Source organism: Microtus oregoni, unplaced genomic scaffold (assembly GCF_018167655.1).
Source record: "Microtus oregoni isolate MIOR12 unplaced genomic scaffold, Mior012 000012F_ref0000307, whole genome shotgun sequence".
Lineage (NCBI taxonomy): Eukaryota > Metazoa > Chordata > Mammalia > Rodentia > Cricetidae > Microtus > Microtus oregoni.
In genome coordinates, this window is record NW_024543071.1 from 18,932,574 (window position 1) to 18,948,315 (window position 15,742).

The 15,742-nt window shown below is 42.7% G+C and overlaps 1 protein-coding gene across 1 annotated transcript in view; it reads right to left on the reverse strand.

Annotated features, from left to right (window-relative positions):
- Positions 1 to 15,742, reverse strand: part of Pi4k2a (phosphatidylinositol 4-kinase type 2 alpha) — a 33,692-nt gene that overhangs the window by 2,988 nt on the left and 14,962 nt on the right. Inside the window, exons 5-8 of the mRNA XM_041661628.1 lie at positions 7,269 to 7,330; positions 5,505 to 5,604; positions 4,472 to 4,605; positions 3,986 to 4,045 (exon numbers count right to left, since the gene is read on the reverse strand). Of these exons, the coding sequence (XP_041517562.1) occupies positions 3,986 to 4,045; positions 4,472 to 4,605; positions 5,505 to 5,604; positions 7,269 to 7,330 (356 nt within the window). The remainder of the gene's footprint in view (positions 1 to 3,985; positions 4,046 to 4,471; positions 4,606 to 5,504; positions 5,605 to 7,268; positions 7,331 to 15,742) is intronic.

Consider the following 15,742-nt stretch of genomic DNA (forward strand, 5'->3'; position numbering starts at 1 on the left):
AGAAAATAGGTATATGAGTGAGCAGTGGATATAACCTCACTAGCAAATTTTTAAAACACTGTTTGCCCATAGTTCCAACTTCAGAAGGGAAGGGAAGATTGAAAAGCTGTTTACGGGCCAAAAATCTGAGACCCAACTGAGCAATATGGTAAGACCCTGCCTTAAAACAAATAAGCAAAGGAAGGAATAAAACCCCAAGTGAAAACAATACCTCTTTGCCCTGTAAAGTCCATAAAACAGAAAATATGATCCGAGAGGGCGAGAGTTCAAAGAAACAGGCAAAAAACAGGCTGCAAGGCTGTGAGGCTGGAGTGTGGTACACATGGGTAAGCGGAAAATAAAGCCCCCTTTGACCCTGCAAACCCCCGCCGCCCCGACTTTAAATCTGTGGTGCTGGGGACCAAACCCAGAACTTCATACACACCAGGCTGTCTTTCCTACCTCAGCCTTGCGAAGGTTGAGTGTCAACATGCCTGGCCCTGTCATTTTGAAGGGTAGGTCATTGGCTGAGTGTGTGTGACTCAGCAAACTAATGACCGAGTCAGGAGGCCAGACACAGTCCTACCCTATCATTATTTATCCACAGCCCCATCAACTGATCCAAAAAGTTTCAAAACAAGTGACACCGGGTCAGATTACTTCTCTAGGTTCCTTGCAAGTTTCTTCTCCTTTGTCAGACCACACTGTAGTCTGCCCCTGGGTATGCAAACTGCAATGCCTATGTTTGAACCAATGCTTCCTTTGCTTGTAATCACAGCCTGCTGCTTTTTTTCTGACAACAGTTTTTTTTAATTATTTATTTTCTGTGAATTGGTGTTTTACCTGTATGTTTGTCTGTGTGAGGATGCCAGATGCCCTGGAACTGGAGTAACAGACAGCCATGAGATGCCATGTGGGTGCTGGGAATTGAACCCGGGTCCACTGGAAGAGCAGTCAGTGCTCTCAACCGCCAACCCTTTCTACCCCCTCTGCTAACAGTTTTAAAATGCAAAGGTTGTTCTAAAAACATTAAGAACATAAGGTAGAAGATAACTTTCACCTGCCATTCTCCCCTACCTTTGATAACCAGATAGGGTGTAATGGGAAGGCTGCTACAGTGTTGGCAAGGGACTGAGATGAGGAAGGGCTGGAGAAGATGATATGATATGGATGAGGTGCCACCTATATTATCCTAAGAAGCAAGCCAGTTCCATTATGTTGAGGCCTCTAATACCAGAGTCTACAATGTAGCTTTCAGGTTTCCAAAAGTTACAGCAGTCTAGCGAGACCCTTGCTTTACTTGAGAAAGACAGGATATTGGCATTCAAATTAGTAAAATGGCAACTCTTAAAACTTCTTGACTACCCACGTGAGCAAATGAGCCAGCCCAGAAGGCATAAGAGCTTAACACGCCCCCCCCCCCCATACACAAGCCCCCTACAGCAATAAGAAGAGAGGGCCTGTACCTCACCTGGGCCAAAGAGCAGAGTGAGCGTGGGTGGCCCAGATCTGAGGACCCTAGAGCGGGAGAACTGGCTCCACTCCTTGCTACAGGCTGCACTGAGTGAGCTAGATGCTGGAGAGCTCATCCAGGGAGTGACAATGAGGGAGAGCAGGCAGGCTAACCAACCCAGCTACTGTCCAGGTCCAGAACCAACATCTACCTCATCTATGAACTGTTGGAGCACGTGAAGGGTACAAACCTACAGATCCAAAACTGCAGCATCTCCATGACACACAGAACAACAACAGGATATCCAAGAGGAGCCCCAGTGACAGCCCATTATCAGTGGCATAGCAGAAGTCGCAGAGACATTGAGACAGACCAATGACTCATGGCAAGGAACACTTGCAAGTAAAGATGAATGGTGAAGAGTCCAAGAATAAGAATATAGAAATGTAGACTCCAGAAATAAGAAAGTATAAAGTTGTGAGCCTAGGAGAATGAGAGCAGGCTGTCAGCAGCTTTCTGAGCAGCTTAAGGATTAACTATTAACAGTGACTCATTTTACTTTACAACCCATAGCTCTGTCTGAAAGGCTAAAGCAGCCCTCTCTCTACAAATTTAGAGTCCCTCTGCAAACTGAGGGTCAGCTTTTAGATACTCCACTCCCCTACCCCCGCCACTCATGACTGGCAATTGATATGAGCTGAATTAACTTTTAAATGATGGGATGCACCTGACTTGTTGGTTGTGCATTTTCCCATACCCTTCCCTGCAACACAAAACTGGCAGTATGAGGGGAATACAGAGTTTTGGTAAGCACCATCAGAAAGTGCCAAAAGAAGACAATGAGCTAAATACAAACAATAGTTTAACTTTAAAAAAAAACTGTTAATGGAAATTGTAAAAAAGGCAATTTGTATCTCAGTTTTACCTCGAGATTGTAAAAAATTCTTTGGTTCATGCCTAATACTTGCTTCTTGTTATAAAAAGGGGAATTCAAGAAACAGCTCATTGCCACAGCGTTACAAGTCCATCTCTGGCAGTAGTCTCAGCTAGCTGATAAGCTTTTTGTGCCCCATGGAGACTTATTTTTTAATTTTTTTTCCAGGAATAAAGTTTGTTTCTGGTTTAACAGACTTTGGGGGTCTGTCCCCAATCTTTGCATGACCCCCGTGAATCCAACAAATGGACTACAGGGTAAACTATGTTACTTACTCAGTGGGCCACACTACAATTTCTACAGGACTTTTCTCTCTCTCATTTGTTGTTTGTTTTTGGTTTTTCTTTAAAATTTTATTTTGGGGAGGTTGCAAGGGCAGAGGGTGAATGCGAGGGGACAGGGAGACAAGTGGGATCAGAATGCAGGATGTAAAATCCACAAAGAATCAATAGAAGTTTAAAAAGTCTTGATTATCCCATTTCCAAGGAAAATGTGCTCAGCAAACTCAAAGGTGCTTCCTTTGGGAGTCTTTAGCTAAATGGCATGAGGAAGTAAATTTATACTTATGGTGGAAAGACTGCTATATGCTTTGAAGACTAAAATTAGTAAGATAATTAAACCAAAAGCCTGCAATCCTAGCACGTGGGAAATGGAGGCAGGAGGGTCAATTGTTCATGGTCACTGTTGCTTACACAGTAACTTTAGGACCAGTCTGGGCTATACAACAACCTATCTCAAAGAAGAAAAAGATTCAGAAGCTGACTTTTCTATTTACAAAGTTATAATTAGTTATTATGTGTTGAGTACTTTTACGCATCAGGCCTTACTCCAACTATTTCAAATAATGTGTTTAATTATATATATATATATATATATATATATATATATATATACACACACACCTCGTGAAGCAAGTATGTGACACAAAGAAAAATGAAGGGAAGAAGAGGTTTGTATCTCATAGGTAGTAAATGGGAACGCCAGGCTTCACTGCTGAGCTCTCTTTAAGCCACACTCATGACAAATCTCCCACAGTTTTGTTTTTGAGATAGGCTCTGACTCAAATTCACAGGGATCCTCCTGAGTGCTGGAACTAAGGATGTGCACCACCATGCTCAGGCCTACAGAGTTTTGACAATGCTGAGTTTCTGTAGTTCCCTCTGAAGGTGAAGTAGACGGGGAGAATAATATAGTTTATAACTCAAAGAACAAACTTATAACCATATCGAGTACCAGCATGTTCACCATGTGCCATGCAGTGTTTCTTCTTAATGCTTACCATGAATTCTCTCATGCACAAGTCCACAAGAGAGGAAGGTACAGTTACTACCCTATTTTATAAACAAGGAAATTCAGATCCTGCTTGCATCACAGAACCTGTAACTGGTGGGGTGACCTGGCTCAGAGTCCAGTTCTCAGTCACTGAGGCTGCATTACATTTATCAATAATGAACCCAGCAACTAGTATAGGGCTAAACCTTCAGCGAGTGTGTCAGCAAACAGTGGTTGGTACCAACACTATGGAAGAGGGGGGAGATTACAGAGATTACCTTTTCTCTCCTGTAGTTTAGGGCAGAGCCACAAATATATATGGCACACATTTGATGTCCCAGGCTTACCTGGCCCCTCATGACAGCGATCTGCTTATGGAACTGGCCCCTGTCGAAACCAGGATCTTTCTGTAGGAGAAAGGCAGAGGAGGATGATGGAACCCATGTGAATGCCTCTTAGGAACCCACTTTTCCTCCCACTTAAGTTTCTAACAGTAGTTTATTAAGTACACTGCAAGGAACCAGTGGGTTAGGAAGTAACTGGAGTATTTCCTGCCACAGAGAACCCTGAACTGCCCGCCCCCTTCAGTGCTACACCACACAGAATCTAGGTGGTACTGCAGATGGAACCCAGGGCTTTTTGTATGCTAAGTAAGCACTCTACAGAGTTACATCATCCTAGCAATGCGGCTACCAGGTCTTTCAATCCTTCCAAACCAGCTCCAGTTGGTTCATAGTAACCCTGCTCATGTGGCTAACTCAAGTTAGACAAGTGTGAAACAATAGCCTTCACTACTTGTTCAGAACTAATTATAAACGCCAGAAGGGGCTGACCTTGAAGAGTTCATATAGGTCCTCTTCCAAGTCCTTGACGAAGTTAGGGTCTGAAATCTTTGGAAGAATCAAATCTTTTATCTCCTGAGAGAATGGGACCTTCGCCTGGGGCAACCAGGCCCAGTAAAAAGGATCTGAAAAGAAAACATACTCAAAGCAAAGCATGTGCTGGAATGTCTGCCCTGGGTGTTCTATCAGGGTCTGTCAAAGAGAAAACTATTCTTCCCTGATACAGAACAGAAAACCAACAAAATCCCTCTCCAAGTGCTGCTGACCCTAAAACTGCACAACTAGTAAACACAGGACTCAAAAGTCACACCCAGAGTAGCCTAATCCCAGAGCTCTTTTCCGGGTGACACATGATTTCCCACAAAGCATCTACTTGCTGGACTTTCAGATGACTCTGAAAACAAAGGCTGGTGCTACAAAGAGGGCTGGTGACTCCCTACTGGCTTTTCTTTTCCTTTTCACAGATTTTCAATTAGAAAGGGGTATGGAGTACAACTAAGAAAAACAGGACACTGACAGCAATTTATCTGCAGAGACCCAAATGAAATAACTTATGAAAAGATGAGTTTAAAATTGCAAAACGGCCAGGCAGTGGTGGCGCACACCTTTAGTCCCACACTAGGGAAGCAGAAGCAGGTGGATCTCTGTGAGTTTGAGGCCATCCAGAGCTGTTACACAAGGAAACCCTGTCTCCAAAAACAACAACAACAACAAAAAGAATGCAAAGCAGAAATGAGAAAACTCATTTATATTGACTTATTTATTATTTACTTTGCAGAATTGGGATGGAACCCAAGGGCTTTGCACATGCTACACACCCAGCCCATATGCTTCTACTCTCTCATTACCCATATACCTTCACTGGAAATAAATGGTAAAAATTCTAATAGTTTATACGATGGAACAGTTACCATATGTTGCTGGCCATGTGTAAAAAGGCCTGAGACTACAGTATTTCATTAATTCTTAGGTCAATCCTACTACAGCAATGAACTAGAGCACAGTCCGTAGCTCTTAAACTTACATGCCCTCCAGGAGTCAGGATGCTTCAGTGGGAAAGCTAGCCCATTATCTATGGCAGCTACCTTGATAACAGGCTCCTTCACCACCACCCAATCTGTGTCCTGCAGAACAAAGAGAGATTTGCTCAGGCCCTTTAAAATAGCAGCAAAAGACAGGCAGTGATGGCACACCCCTTTAATAATCCCAGCACTCTGGAGGCAGAAGCAAGAGGATCTCTATGAATTCTGGTCTACACCCTGGTCCGGGACAGCCCAGGGCTATACAGAGAAACCCTGCCTCAAAAAAATCAAATAAAACAGCTCATCTCAGCTTCTTCTTCAGCTTACTTAGATCTAACCTCTACCAGTTTTCATACTGTTTTTCGGACATGGCATCTGCGTCATTTACAGTCTGCTCAAGGTTCTCACGAGTTTCTCCCTCTTAGCCTTCCCGACTCCCGGAGGCAGAGGTCTTACTGTGTTGCTCAGGTTGGTTGGTCTCTGTCTCCTGAGTGCTGGTGTTACAGGTGTGCACCATACACTGCTAGGGGCCTCCCTGACTCATCATGGGCCATGTACATTTATTTACCCAGAACTTGCCTGAGTCCTAAGGAGAAAAATGACAAAAAACAAAGAGAGTTGTAAATCATTCTGAGGTAAAACAGTGAGAAACTGGGTAACAGAAGGAAAGAAAAATCTGTACCAGCCAGCCAAGGTCCTTTAAATGTGGACCTAGTTCAGCTATGATTTCACTGGTAAAGATGATAAATACCCATTTTCCAGAGAAAGCAGAATCAAGATGACAGGTGGCTGGCTTCTACATAAGGTAGTCAGGCCTCAGTGATACATAAAAATGAAAAGGTCAGAATGAGTGGTAGTGGTGCAAGCCTTTAATCCCAGCATTCCATTCAGAAGGTAGAAGCAGGCAGAGTTCAAGGCCAGCCTGGTCTACGGAGCAAGCTTGAAAATAGCCAGGGCTCCAGCGAAAAACTCTGCCCCAAGTAAATAAACAAACAAGAAAAAGAAAACAAAAGGACAGGAACTGAGTAGAGACTGAGCAGACTCTGCGGCTGCACCAGGGACACTCGGTGCTGTGACTTCTCCAGTGCTACCAGTGCTGTCACAGAAGCAGGAGTTGCAGCTCCAGGATCCCTGCCTCAGAACTTCCTGGTATTGAGGCTGAAGAAACAGTGCAGAGGTTAAGTGCACTGGCTGCTTTCCTAGAGGACATAGGTTTGATTCCCAGTACCCACGTGGTGGCACACAGCCATCTGTAGATCAGATGCACTTTTCTGGCCTCTGTAAGCACCAGGCACACATTAGGTACACGGTCATACATGCAAGTAAAACACTCATCCACATGAAATGAATCTTAAAAGGGGGAAAAAAATCTTAAAGGAAAAAAGACACTGACGCAGCTTTTTCTAGACTTATGTACCCCATGGCTTAAAAGGGTAGAAACCATTGGGCTAGACAATATTAGACAGGCTCATTTAATGCAATATTTTTCAGACCTTTACTATGCTCCCATGCAGGGTGAAGCTCCAAGAATAGAGTATACAGTGTGCTCCAGTCACTCCTCTTCCTGATGCCATTCCAATTAATATCACTTAGGAGGATGCTCAGTGTGCTTAAAACACACTAAAGAAACCACACCAAGTATTAACTTAAACCTATGTTTCTCTGACTCTTGTGAACTTTTGTGACCTAAATTTCTATTTTGTGTTTTTATTGTTGAATGATTACTCCTCTCCACCCTCCTCTTTGAGATACAGACCAACTCTTACCCGAGAGCCAGAACTATCCATTGGATAGTCATATTTAATCAGCCAGTTGTCGTTGCCTCGGTCTGTAAACAGAAACATAAAATAAGTATAAATAATGTATCTAATTTGAGAAATGATAGATTAAGCATTTGGGATACTTGGTCCACCTCCAACTAAGATCAACTACAAGGTGGATAAAATATTTAAAAATTCCTGGAAGGGGGCTGGAGAGATGGCTCAGTTGTTAAGAGCATTGCCTGCTCTTCCAAAGGTCATGAGTTCAATTCCCGGCAACCACATGGTGGCTCACAACCACCTGTAACGAGGTCTGTTGTCCTCTTCTGGTCTGCAAACACACACAGATTGAATATTGTATACATAATAAATAAATATTTAAAAAAATCCCTGGAAGGCATTAGTGATTTTTAACAAGATTAAAAAATTGAGTCAAAATCCCAGTACTCAGGAGGCGAAGGCAGGAGGATCTTAAATTCAAGACCAGTCTATCTTATTTACCACAAGACTGCCTTAGAAGGAAGGAAGAGAAGGAAGGAAGGAGGGAAAAAAGAATCTAAGAGCTGGGACCAGGAGAAAGAGACACAGGGAGGACCTAGCCCTTGTGGCTTTTTTCTCCTACTGTGGCTGCCGATTCAGGAAGAGGTGGCTAGAAGGCTGGGAAGGGGGACAGTGTGCTCACTCTTAAAAGAGAAAACTTGCAGCCCATCTTGGAAGCAAGCCAGCTCCAACATCTGAGGCTTAAGTGACCTAGGCTGCTAGTGACTTAGGTGCTGGCCCTGAATCGCCGTTATACCCCACCATCACCCAAAACTTTCCAATAGCTGTATAGTTTCTGATAGAAGATATCTGGCAACCAGACTAACCAAGTACACAGAGAAAAAAACAACAGAATAAAAACAGAAATGATAACACTAGAACAACACAGAGCCGCCAAACAAGGGTGATATCTTATATAGACTTTTTAATGTCCAAGTAAAATATTTAATATCTTCAAGAAGGTAAAAGGAACAGCTAGGAGTGGTAACAGGTGCCTAGGCAGGAAGATTAGGAGTTCAAAGTCAGCCTGGGCTAAGTAAGACTCTGTCTCAAAAATACCAGGGGGGAAAAAATAAAATTAAAAGCAAGACTAAAATACCAGCGAAATTTTAAAAAGAACCAAGTAGCAATTCAAGAACTGAGAAATCACAGTCCTGGGAATTAGAACTCAGGCCACATGAGCTGGTGGAGCACATTTTTAGTCCCAGCACTTGGGTGATCTCTTCTAGTCCCAGCCTTGTCTACACAGCAAGTTCCAGGACAGTGGGGCTAGAAGGTGAGATCTTGTCTCAAAACGTCAACAACAATAGGAAAAAAAAAAAAAGAGAGGAAGACGAGAAGGGTCACTCCAGAGGCTGAGGTAGAGGCAGAAAGATCACTGGATCACTGGTTCACACCAATCGTAAGTCTAGGGTACACTATGAAAAGGTCACCCACGTATACACACACCCAAAACAAACAACAAAAAAACTGGTCAAGATGAAAATAACCGATAAGCCCTTCTTTCTTGGGGTCTAGACAGGGTTTCTCTGCATAGCACTGGTTCTCCTGGAATTCGCTCTGTGGACCAGGCTGGCCTTGAACTCACAGAGATCTGCCTGCCTCTGCCTTCTGTGTGCTGAGATTAAAGGTGTGTGCCACCAGCTCACAGCGATAAAGATATTTTTAAAAAATGGACACAATTACAGCTGGGCAGTGGTGGCGCACGCCTTTAATCCCAGCACTCGGGAGGCAGAGGCAGGTGGATCTCTGTGAGTTCGAGGCCAGCCTGGTTTACAAAAGCTAGTTCCAGGACGGAGAGGCACCAAAGCTACAGAGAAACCTTGCTTCGAAACAACAACAACAACAAAATGGACACAATTATGAATAAAATATTCTTGCAGGTGAGCAAAGTATCCTTGTAGCTGGGTAAAGTGTCACCAGCCTAAAATCTTGATATTAATGAGGCTTGAGGCAGGAAGATTCATGGTCAGGATGTCTCAAAAAAAAACAGGAGGAAGAAATGAATGGGGGAGGAAGGTAGAAAAGGAGGCAAAGAAGAAGAGAATGAGGAACCAATAATATTGGATAATTTTACAATCTGAGGAAAAGTTAATGGTTTTACAAAGTTTCATATCTACCTAGTATTTTCCCCCTTTAGCAATTCTGAAACTTTCTGTGTTGTCTAGGATTAAACAAATAAGCAAATTTATTGTAATTTTTCTGGATTTATTGTACTTTAAGTAGTTGTAATAGGAGCCTGGTCTGTCTGTATCAGGAAAGGAATTATAAATCAAACAGAAAGAAGGATAAAATAAGCTTGTTTCTGAATATGAACTCATATTCTTGTAGCTGTAAATATACTCTCTTCCAGTAAGAGAACATTGAAGAAATGGCAGATTCCAGCTTGAGACTAGAAGATCTTGTGCCAGAAATTAAGGAAGCGCTTATAACAGAAACAAAAGTACAGGAGCACGGGCCAAATGAGGGACAATTTGAACATCAAAATAAATATGGACAGAAAGTAAGTATATAAATAAAAATTATGTGGCTAGGTAGTGTCACCTTTAGTCCCAGCCCTCTGATAGAGAGGTAGACCTCTGTGAGTTTGAGGTCAGCCTGGTGTACAGAGTGCTAGGATAGCCACAGCTACATAAAGAGATTATCTCAACACACAAACAAGAACAAGTCTGGCCGGGCGGTGGTGGTGCACACCTTTAATCTCAGCACTCGGGAGGCAGAGGCAGGTGGATTTCTGTGGGTTTGAGACCAGCCTGGTCTACAGAGAGAGAGTTCTAGACTGGCTCCATAGCTACTGAGAAACCTTGTCTTGAAAAACAACAACAACAACAAAAAGAACAAGTCTGTCTTCAACCCACTGCTGTGACAAACAACTTGGGAAAGAAATCAGCGTTTGAAGAGTAAACATTTTGTCTGGCTCGTGGTTTCAGCCCACAGTCAGCCAACCCTGATCCCTTTGGGTCTGAGGGAAGCAGAGCACAGGGAGGATATGGCAAAGGAGGATGATGGTCAGGGGTCAAACAGAAAAAGAAGGGACCAGGACACCAAGATCCCTTACTTAAAGGGCAAGACACCAGTGACCTGAACTTCTGTCCACTAGGTTCTATCTTCTACCACCTATGGAAAGAGACAGTCCCACAAGTACTGATACAGACAGTATACAACAGAGAAAATCCAAGAGGCAGTCAAGTCACCAAAATAGCATCAATAATGTGGTGCTATGTGCTTCCTGATGCTGCTCTAAGAACATAATACTGCTTCTGTGACACTCCTGCCAAAATATGTTAAGTTAATCATGAGGAAACACACACCAAGCTGAACAGCGTTCTAAAACACACAAGCCAAAGAATCACTAGCCTTCCAAGTTGTATTCTTCCAAAAGGGTGATGCCATGCAGACTGAAACCGTGCTAGTCTGAAGGATGAATAAGAGAGAACAACTAGAAATAACTAGTGCAACAGAAGTCTTGTGTATGGCCCACCACGGGCCTCCAACTGGATACACAGCCAAGGATTTCCCCTCACCTCTACCTTCCCAGTGCTGAAAATATAGTCCTGTGCTACATAGCGAAGATCCAGAACTTTATTTCACAGTGAAGACATAAAGAAACCAAATTAATTCAGTGTACAGATCAGATAATAGCACTCCTAAATGTGTTCAACTGTACTACTGTTATATAAAAGAATATTCTTGCATTTAGGAAATACTTAGGAATAAAGAGGCAACATATCTTTAACTTAAGATGGTTGAAGAAAAAAATATATATGGGGTATGGTACAGGTGGGCAGCAGCAAGGCAGCTCAGCAGGTAAGGGTGCCTGCCACCTAAATTCAACTCCAGTACCCACAATCTAGAAAGTGAGAACCAACTCCTGAAACTGCCCTCTAACCTCCACACATGTGCCATGGTACACGACTCCCCCAATCCCAGAAATAAATTAATGTAATAAAAACTGTTCATGACCATTAAGGAAAACTCTCATATGGGGACAGAGATTAGTAGAGCAGACACCCTGCTACTGACCTATAAACTGTGCTCCAACCCCACAGGAATCCCAGCACTTGGGATTCAGAGACAGTCAAATCTCTGAGTCTGAGACCAGCTTGGTCTATACAGCAAGCTCTAGACCAGCAAAGGCTACATGGAGAGACATACTGAGTCTCAAAAAGTTTGGTTTTCAGGGTTTTTTTTTGTTTGTTTGGTTGGTTGGTTTATTTGTTTTCCAAGATGAGGTTTCTTTCTCTGTAGTCCTGGCTGTTTTGGAACTTGCCCTGGAACTTGCAGCCTATCTCTGCTGGGATTAAAGACATGTGCCATCATGCCCAGCTTTAAAAAAAATTTTTTTTTAACTTTGTTTCAAAATCAGGAAAGGGTCATAGCACACATATGGAGGTCAGAGGACAACTTACAGGAGTCAATTCTTATATTTAACACATAGGTCCTGGGAACAAACTCAGGCTATCATAGCAGCAAGTGTCTTTACCCACTGAGTCATCTTGCTGGCCCAGGAATTACTTTATTTTTTTGAGACAGCATCCTACCTCACCCATGCTAGTCTTGAATTTGCAATCTTCCTCCTTCAGCCTTCCAAGTGCTAGGATTGGAGGCTGTACCAATATACCCAGCACCACAGCAATTTTTAAATTTTATTCTTATAGGACTTCAGTTGACCTAAAATTATGACAAAATAAAGTTTATTAAAAATTCAAACCTGGGGGGCTGGAGAGATGGCTCAGAGGTTAAGAGCACTGGCTACACTTCCAGAGGTCCTGAGTTCAATTCCCAGCAACCACATGGTGGCTCACAGCCATCTGTAATGAGATCTGGCGCCCTCTTCTGGCACACATAGAGGCAGAAGTTGAATATATAATAAAGAAATAAAAAAAAAAAATTAAACCTGAGCCAGGCAGTGGTGGCGCATGCTTTTAAACCCAGCACTCAGGAGGCAGAGGCAGGCGGATCTCTGTGAGTTCGAGGCCAGCCTGGTCTACAAGAGCTAGTTCCAGGACAGGTTCCAAAGCTACAGGGAAACCCTGTCTCGAAAAACAAAAACAAAAAATAAAAAATTCAAGCCTGAGCCTGGTGGTAGCAGACAACTTTAACCGCGGGGGAAGTAGGCCACTGTGAGTTCAAGGCCACACAGAGGAACTTCACCCAGGAAAAATAAACACAAAAACCTTAAACCTGAATTTTACCAAGTCTTTAGACTGAGTATCAATCTGAAAGAAACACGAGGAATGGGGTAGACTCAATCTGTCAATATGAAGATTCTACCCAGCTGCTTCAACGGATGAAAAACGCGAGGTTGGTGAGACTTTTTCATAATTAAAGGTACTATGGGATGCATTAACCAAATGTAGCATGTAGACCTTATTTAGATCACTTTAACTGATGAACTTAGGTGAGGTACAATGGTGCATACCTTTAGCCCCAGCACTCAGGAGAAGAGGCAGGCAGATCTCTGAGTTTGAGGCTTGGGAAACCCTCTTTTAAAATGAAATAAAAACTACTTTTTCCATGAGACAATTTAGGTAATAAGACACAGTGTTTTATAAGACACTGTCCAGTAATTTTATTTAAAACATCATAGCATAGTAATTATACAGAGACAAAGATCAGCCTATTACTTGTTTATTTATTTGATTTTTTTTTTTTTTTTTTTTTTTTTTTTTTGGAGACAGGGTTTCTCTGTGGTTTTGGATCCTGTCCTGGAACTAGCTCTTGTAGACCAGGCTGGTCTCAAACTCATAGAGATCCGCCCGCCTCTGCCTCCCAAGTGCTGGGATTAAAGGTGTGCGCCACCACCGCCCAGCTATTTATTTTATTTTCAAAATAGGGTTTCTATGTAGCCCTAACTGTCCTGGAACTCAGAGATCTGTCTGTCCCTGCCTCCCAGATTCTGGGATTCAAGGCAGGTGCCACTATGCCCAGCCTATGCCTGGTTTTCTAATTTCAGCTTTGCATACATTGTGTTCTGGCTTCCCTTTTCACTTTAATTATTCCTCAAAGGGATGGGAATCGCAGAGTCCAGTCCTGTCAGGCAAGGTCTAACAGATACATACAAACACAGAACTCTCTCCTAACACTTGCTTCTCACTGTACATAAGACATTTTCCAGCATGGTCAGATAGGAAGCCACAGACTGTTAGTACAGTCTGAAAAAATAGGTAACTATCGAAGTACAGTTCCTCCTTAACCAAAAGGGTGTGTTCCAAGACTCCCAGCTGAAGCCAGGCTGCCAAACTGGGGAGACTGTCTTCCTCTCCCCCTCACATACACACTTTCACTTAATGGAAATACCTCACAGCTTTCTTCGGGCTGTCCCAATTGTCAGTGTTGTATTTAGGACCTACTATTCAGCAAAATGAGCGATTCTTATGGCAACAGCTGAGGGACTAGCTAAGATCACTAAAACTGACAGGTCATTCTGCAGTGCAGATATACTGGACAAAGGGATGAGTCACATCCTGGGTGAGACAGCAAGAAACTTTAAGCTACTCAGAGTGGAATTTTTTTTTAGTTATATAAAACTTATGCATTATTTATTTCTGGACCTTCCCATTTAATATTTTCACATTAGTTAACCACGGATAACAGAAACAACAGAATGCAAACTATGAATTAAAAAAAAACTATAAAATAAATAACCAAGCAACAGCAAAGAGAAAACTGGAAAGCTGGGCACAGGAGCTCATCATGCATGCAATCCAGAAATGCAGAAATAGTGCAATGAGTTCTAAAGTAGCCTGAGCTACAAAGTAAGTTCCAGAAGAGCCTGGGCTACAAGGTCTTTCCACACACACAAACGCCTGCCCTTGTTTCTCCAACCCCCGCCCTCCGACTCCCCACATGGCAAAAAAAAGGAAAAAAAAAATTTGCAAAATTGCAAAACCAATGAATGAAAGAAGAAATCACAATGGCAACTAAGAAAAGCTTAAGAGACAATGGAAACAAATATACACATTACCAAAATGTGCAGGGGAGATTGGAGAGATAGCTCAGCAGTTAAGAGCACTGCCTGCTCTTCCAGAGGTCCTTAGTTCAATTCCCAGCACCCACATGGTGGCTCACAACTATCTGTAATGAGATCTGGTGCCCTCTTGAGGAAGAAGACCTGGTCAGTTATCCTCATCAACTTAACCATGAAAAAAACCAATAAGGACAAGTTCAACAGAACCGCCATATACAAACTGTTCATGCATTCTTTAGCATTGCCAGGGCATAAGTTCCATTCATTTTCATTTCAAAATGTACAGAACATAATAGCACAGTGTTTAGTGATAGATTTATAGCTTTAATTGTTTACACTGCAAAATGAGAAAACTTACAAATCAACGGCTTCACCTTGTATCTTGCAGAAGTAGAAAGAAGAACAAAGAGAACCAAAAGCCACTAGATGGAAGGGTGTAACACTGGAGCAGAAGCACACTGAACAGAGGATCAACAAAAAACAGAGAAAGAATGACACCAAACGTTACTCTTTAAGACCGTCAGTTACCCGTGGTGGCACAGCACTCGGGTGCCAGATGCAGAGGTGATGGAGGAAGGTCATTGGCTAATAAAGGAACTGCCTCGGCCCATTTTATTGGTTAGAAGATAGGTGGGAGGAGTAAACAGAACAGAACGCTGGGAGGAAGAGGAAGTGAGCTCAGACTCGGCAGCTCTCCTCTCGGGAGCAGACAGCTCCGACCCAGGATGGACATAGGCTAGAATCTTCCCGGTAAGCGCACCTAGGGGCGCAACACAGATGGTTAGAAATGGGCTAAATTAATATGTGAGAATTAGCCTAGAAGAGGCTAGATAGAAATGGGCCAAGCAGTGATTAAATGAATACAGTTTGTGTGTTATTTCAGGGGCATAAGCTAGCCGAGCAGACAGCCGGGGTGCTGGGGACGCAGCCCCGCCACTCATATTATTACACAGAGGATCTTGGTGAGATTGAGGCCAGCCACATAGAGACTTACAGGACAGCAGAGTCACATGGTAAAACACTGTCTCAAAAACCCAAAACACACAAACAAACATCAACAAAAGGGACAAACTATTAGCTAGATGAAATAAGACAAAAAAAAAAAACTCAGAAATGAAAGCACAAATATTATCAACAATTCTATAAAAATAAAAAGAATTAGGCCGGGCGGTGGTGGCGCACGCCTTTAATCCCAGCACTCGGGAGGCAGAGGCAGGCGGATCTCTGTGAGTTCGAGACCAGCCTGGTCTAAAAGAGCTAGTTCCAGGACAGGCTCCAAAACCACAGAGAAACCCTGTCTCGAAAAACCAAAAAAAAAAAAAAATAAAAAAAAAATAAAAAGAATTTAATACTAAAAATAGTTTTATGACCTAGATGATATGGAAAAAGTCCTAGACACACAAAACCTACCATGATTAAACCACAAAGAATCAGAAAATCTCCTAAGGAGATTGATTAGTAATCAAAAATT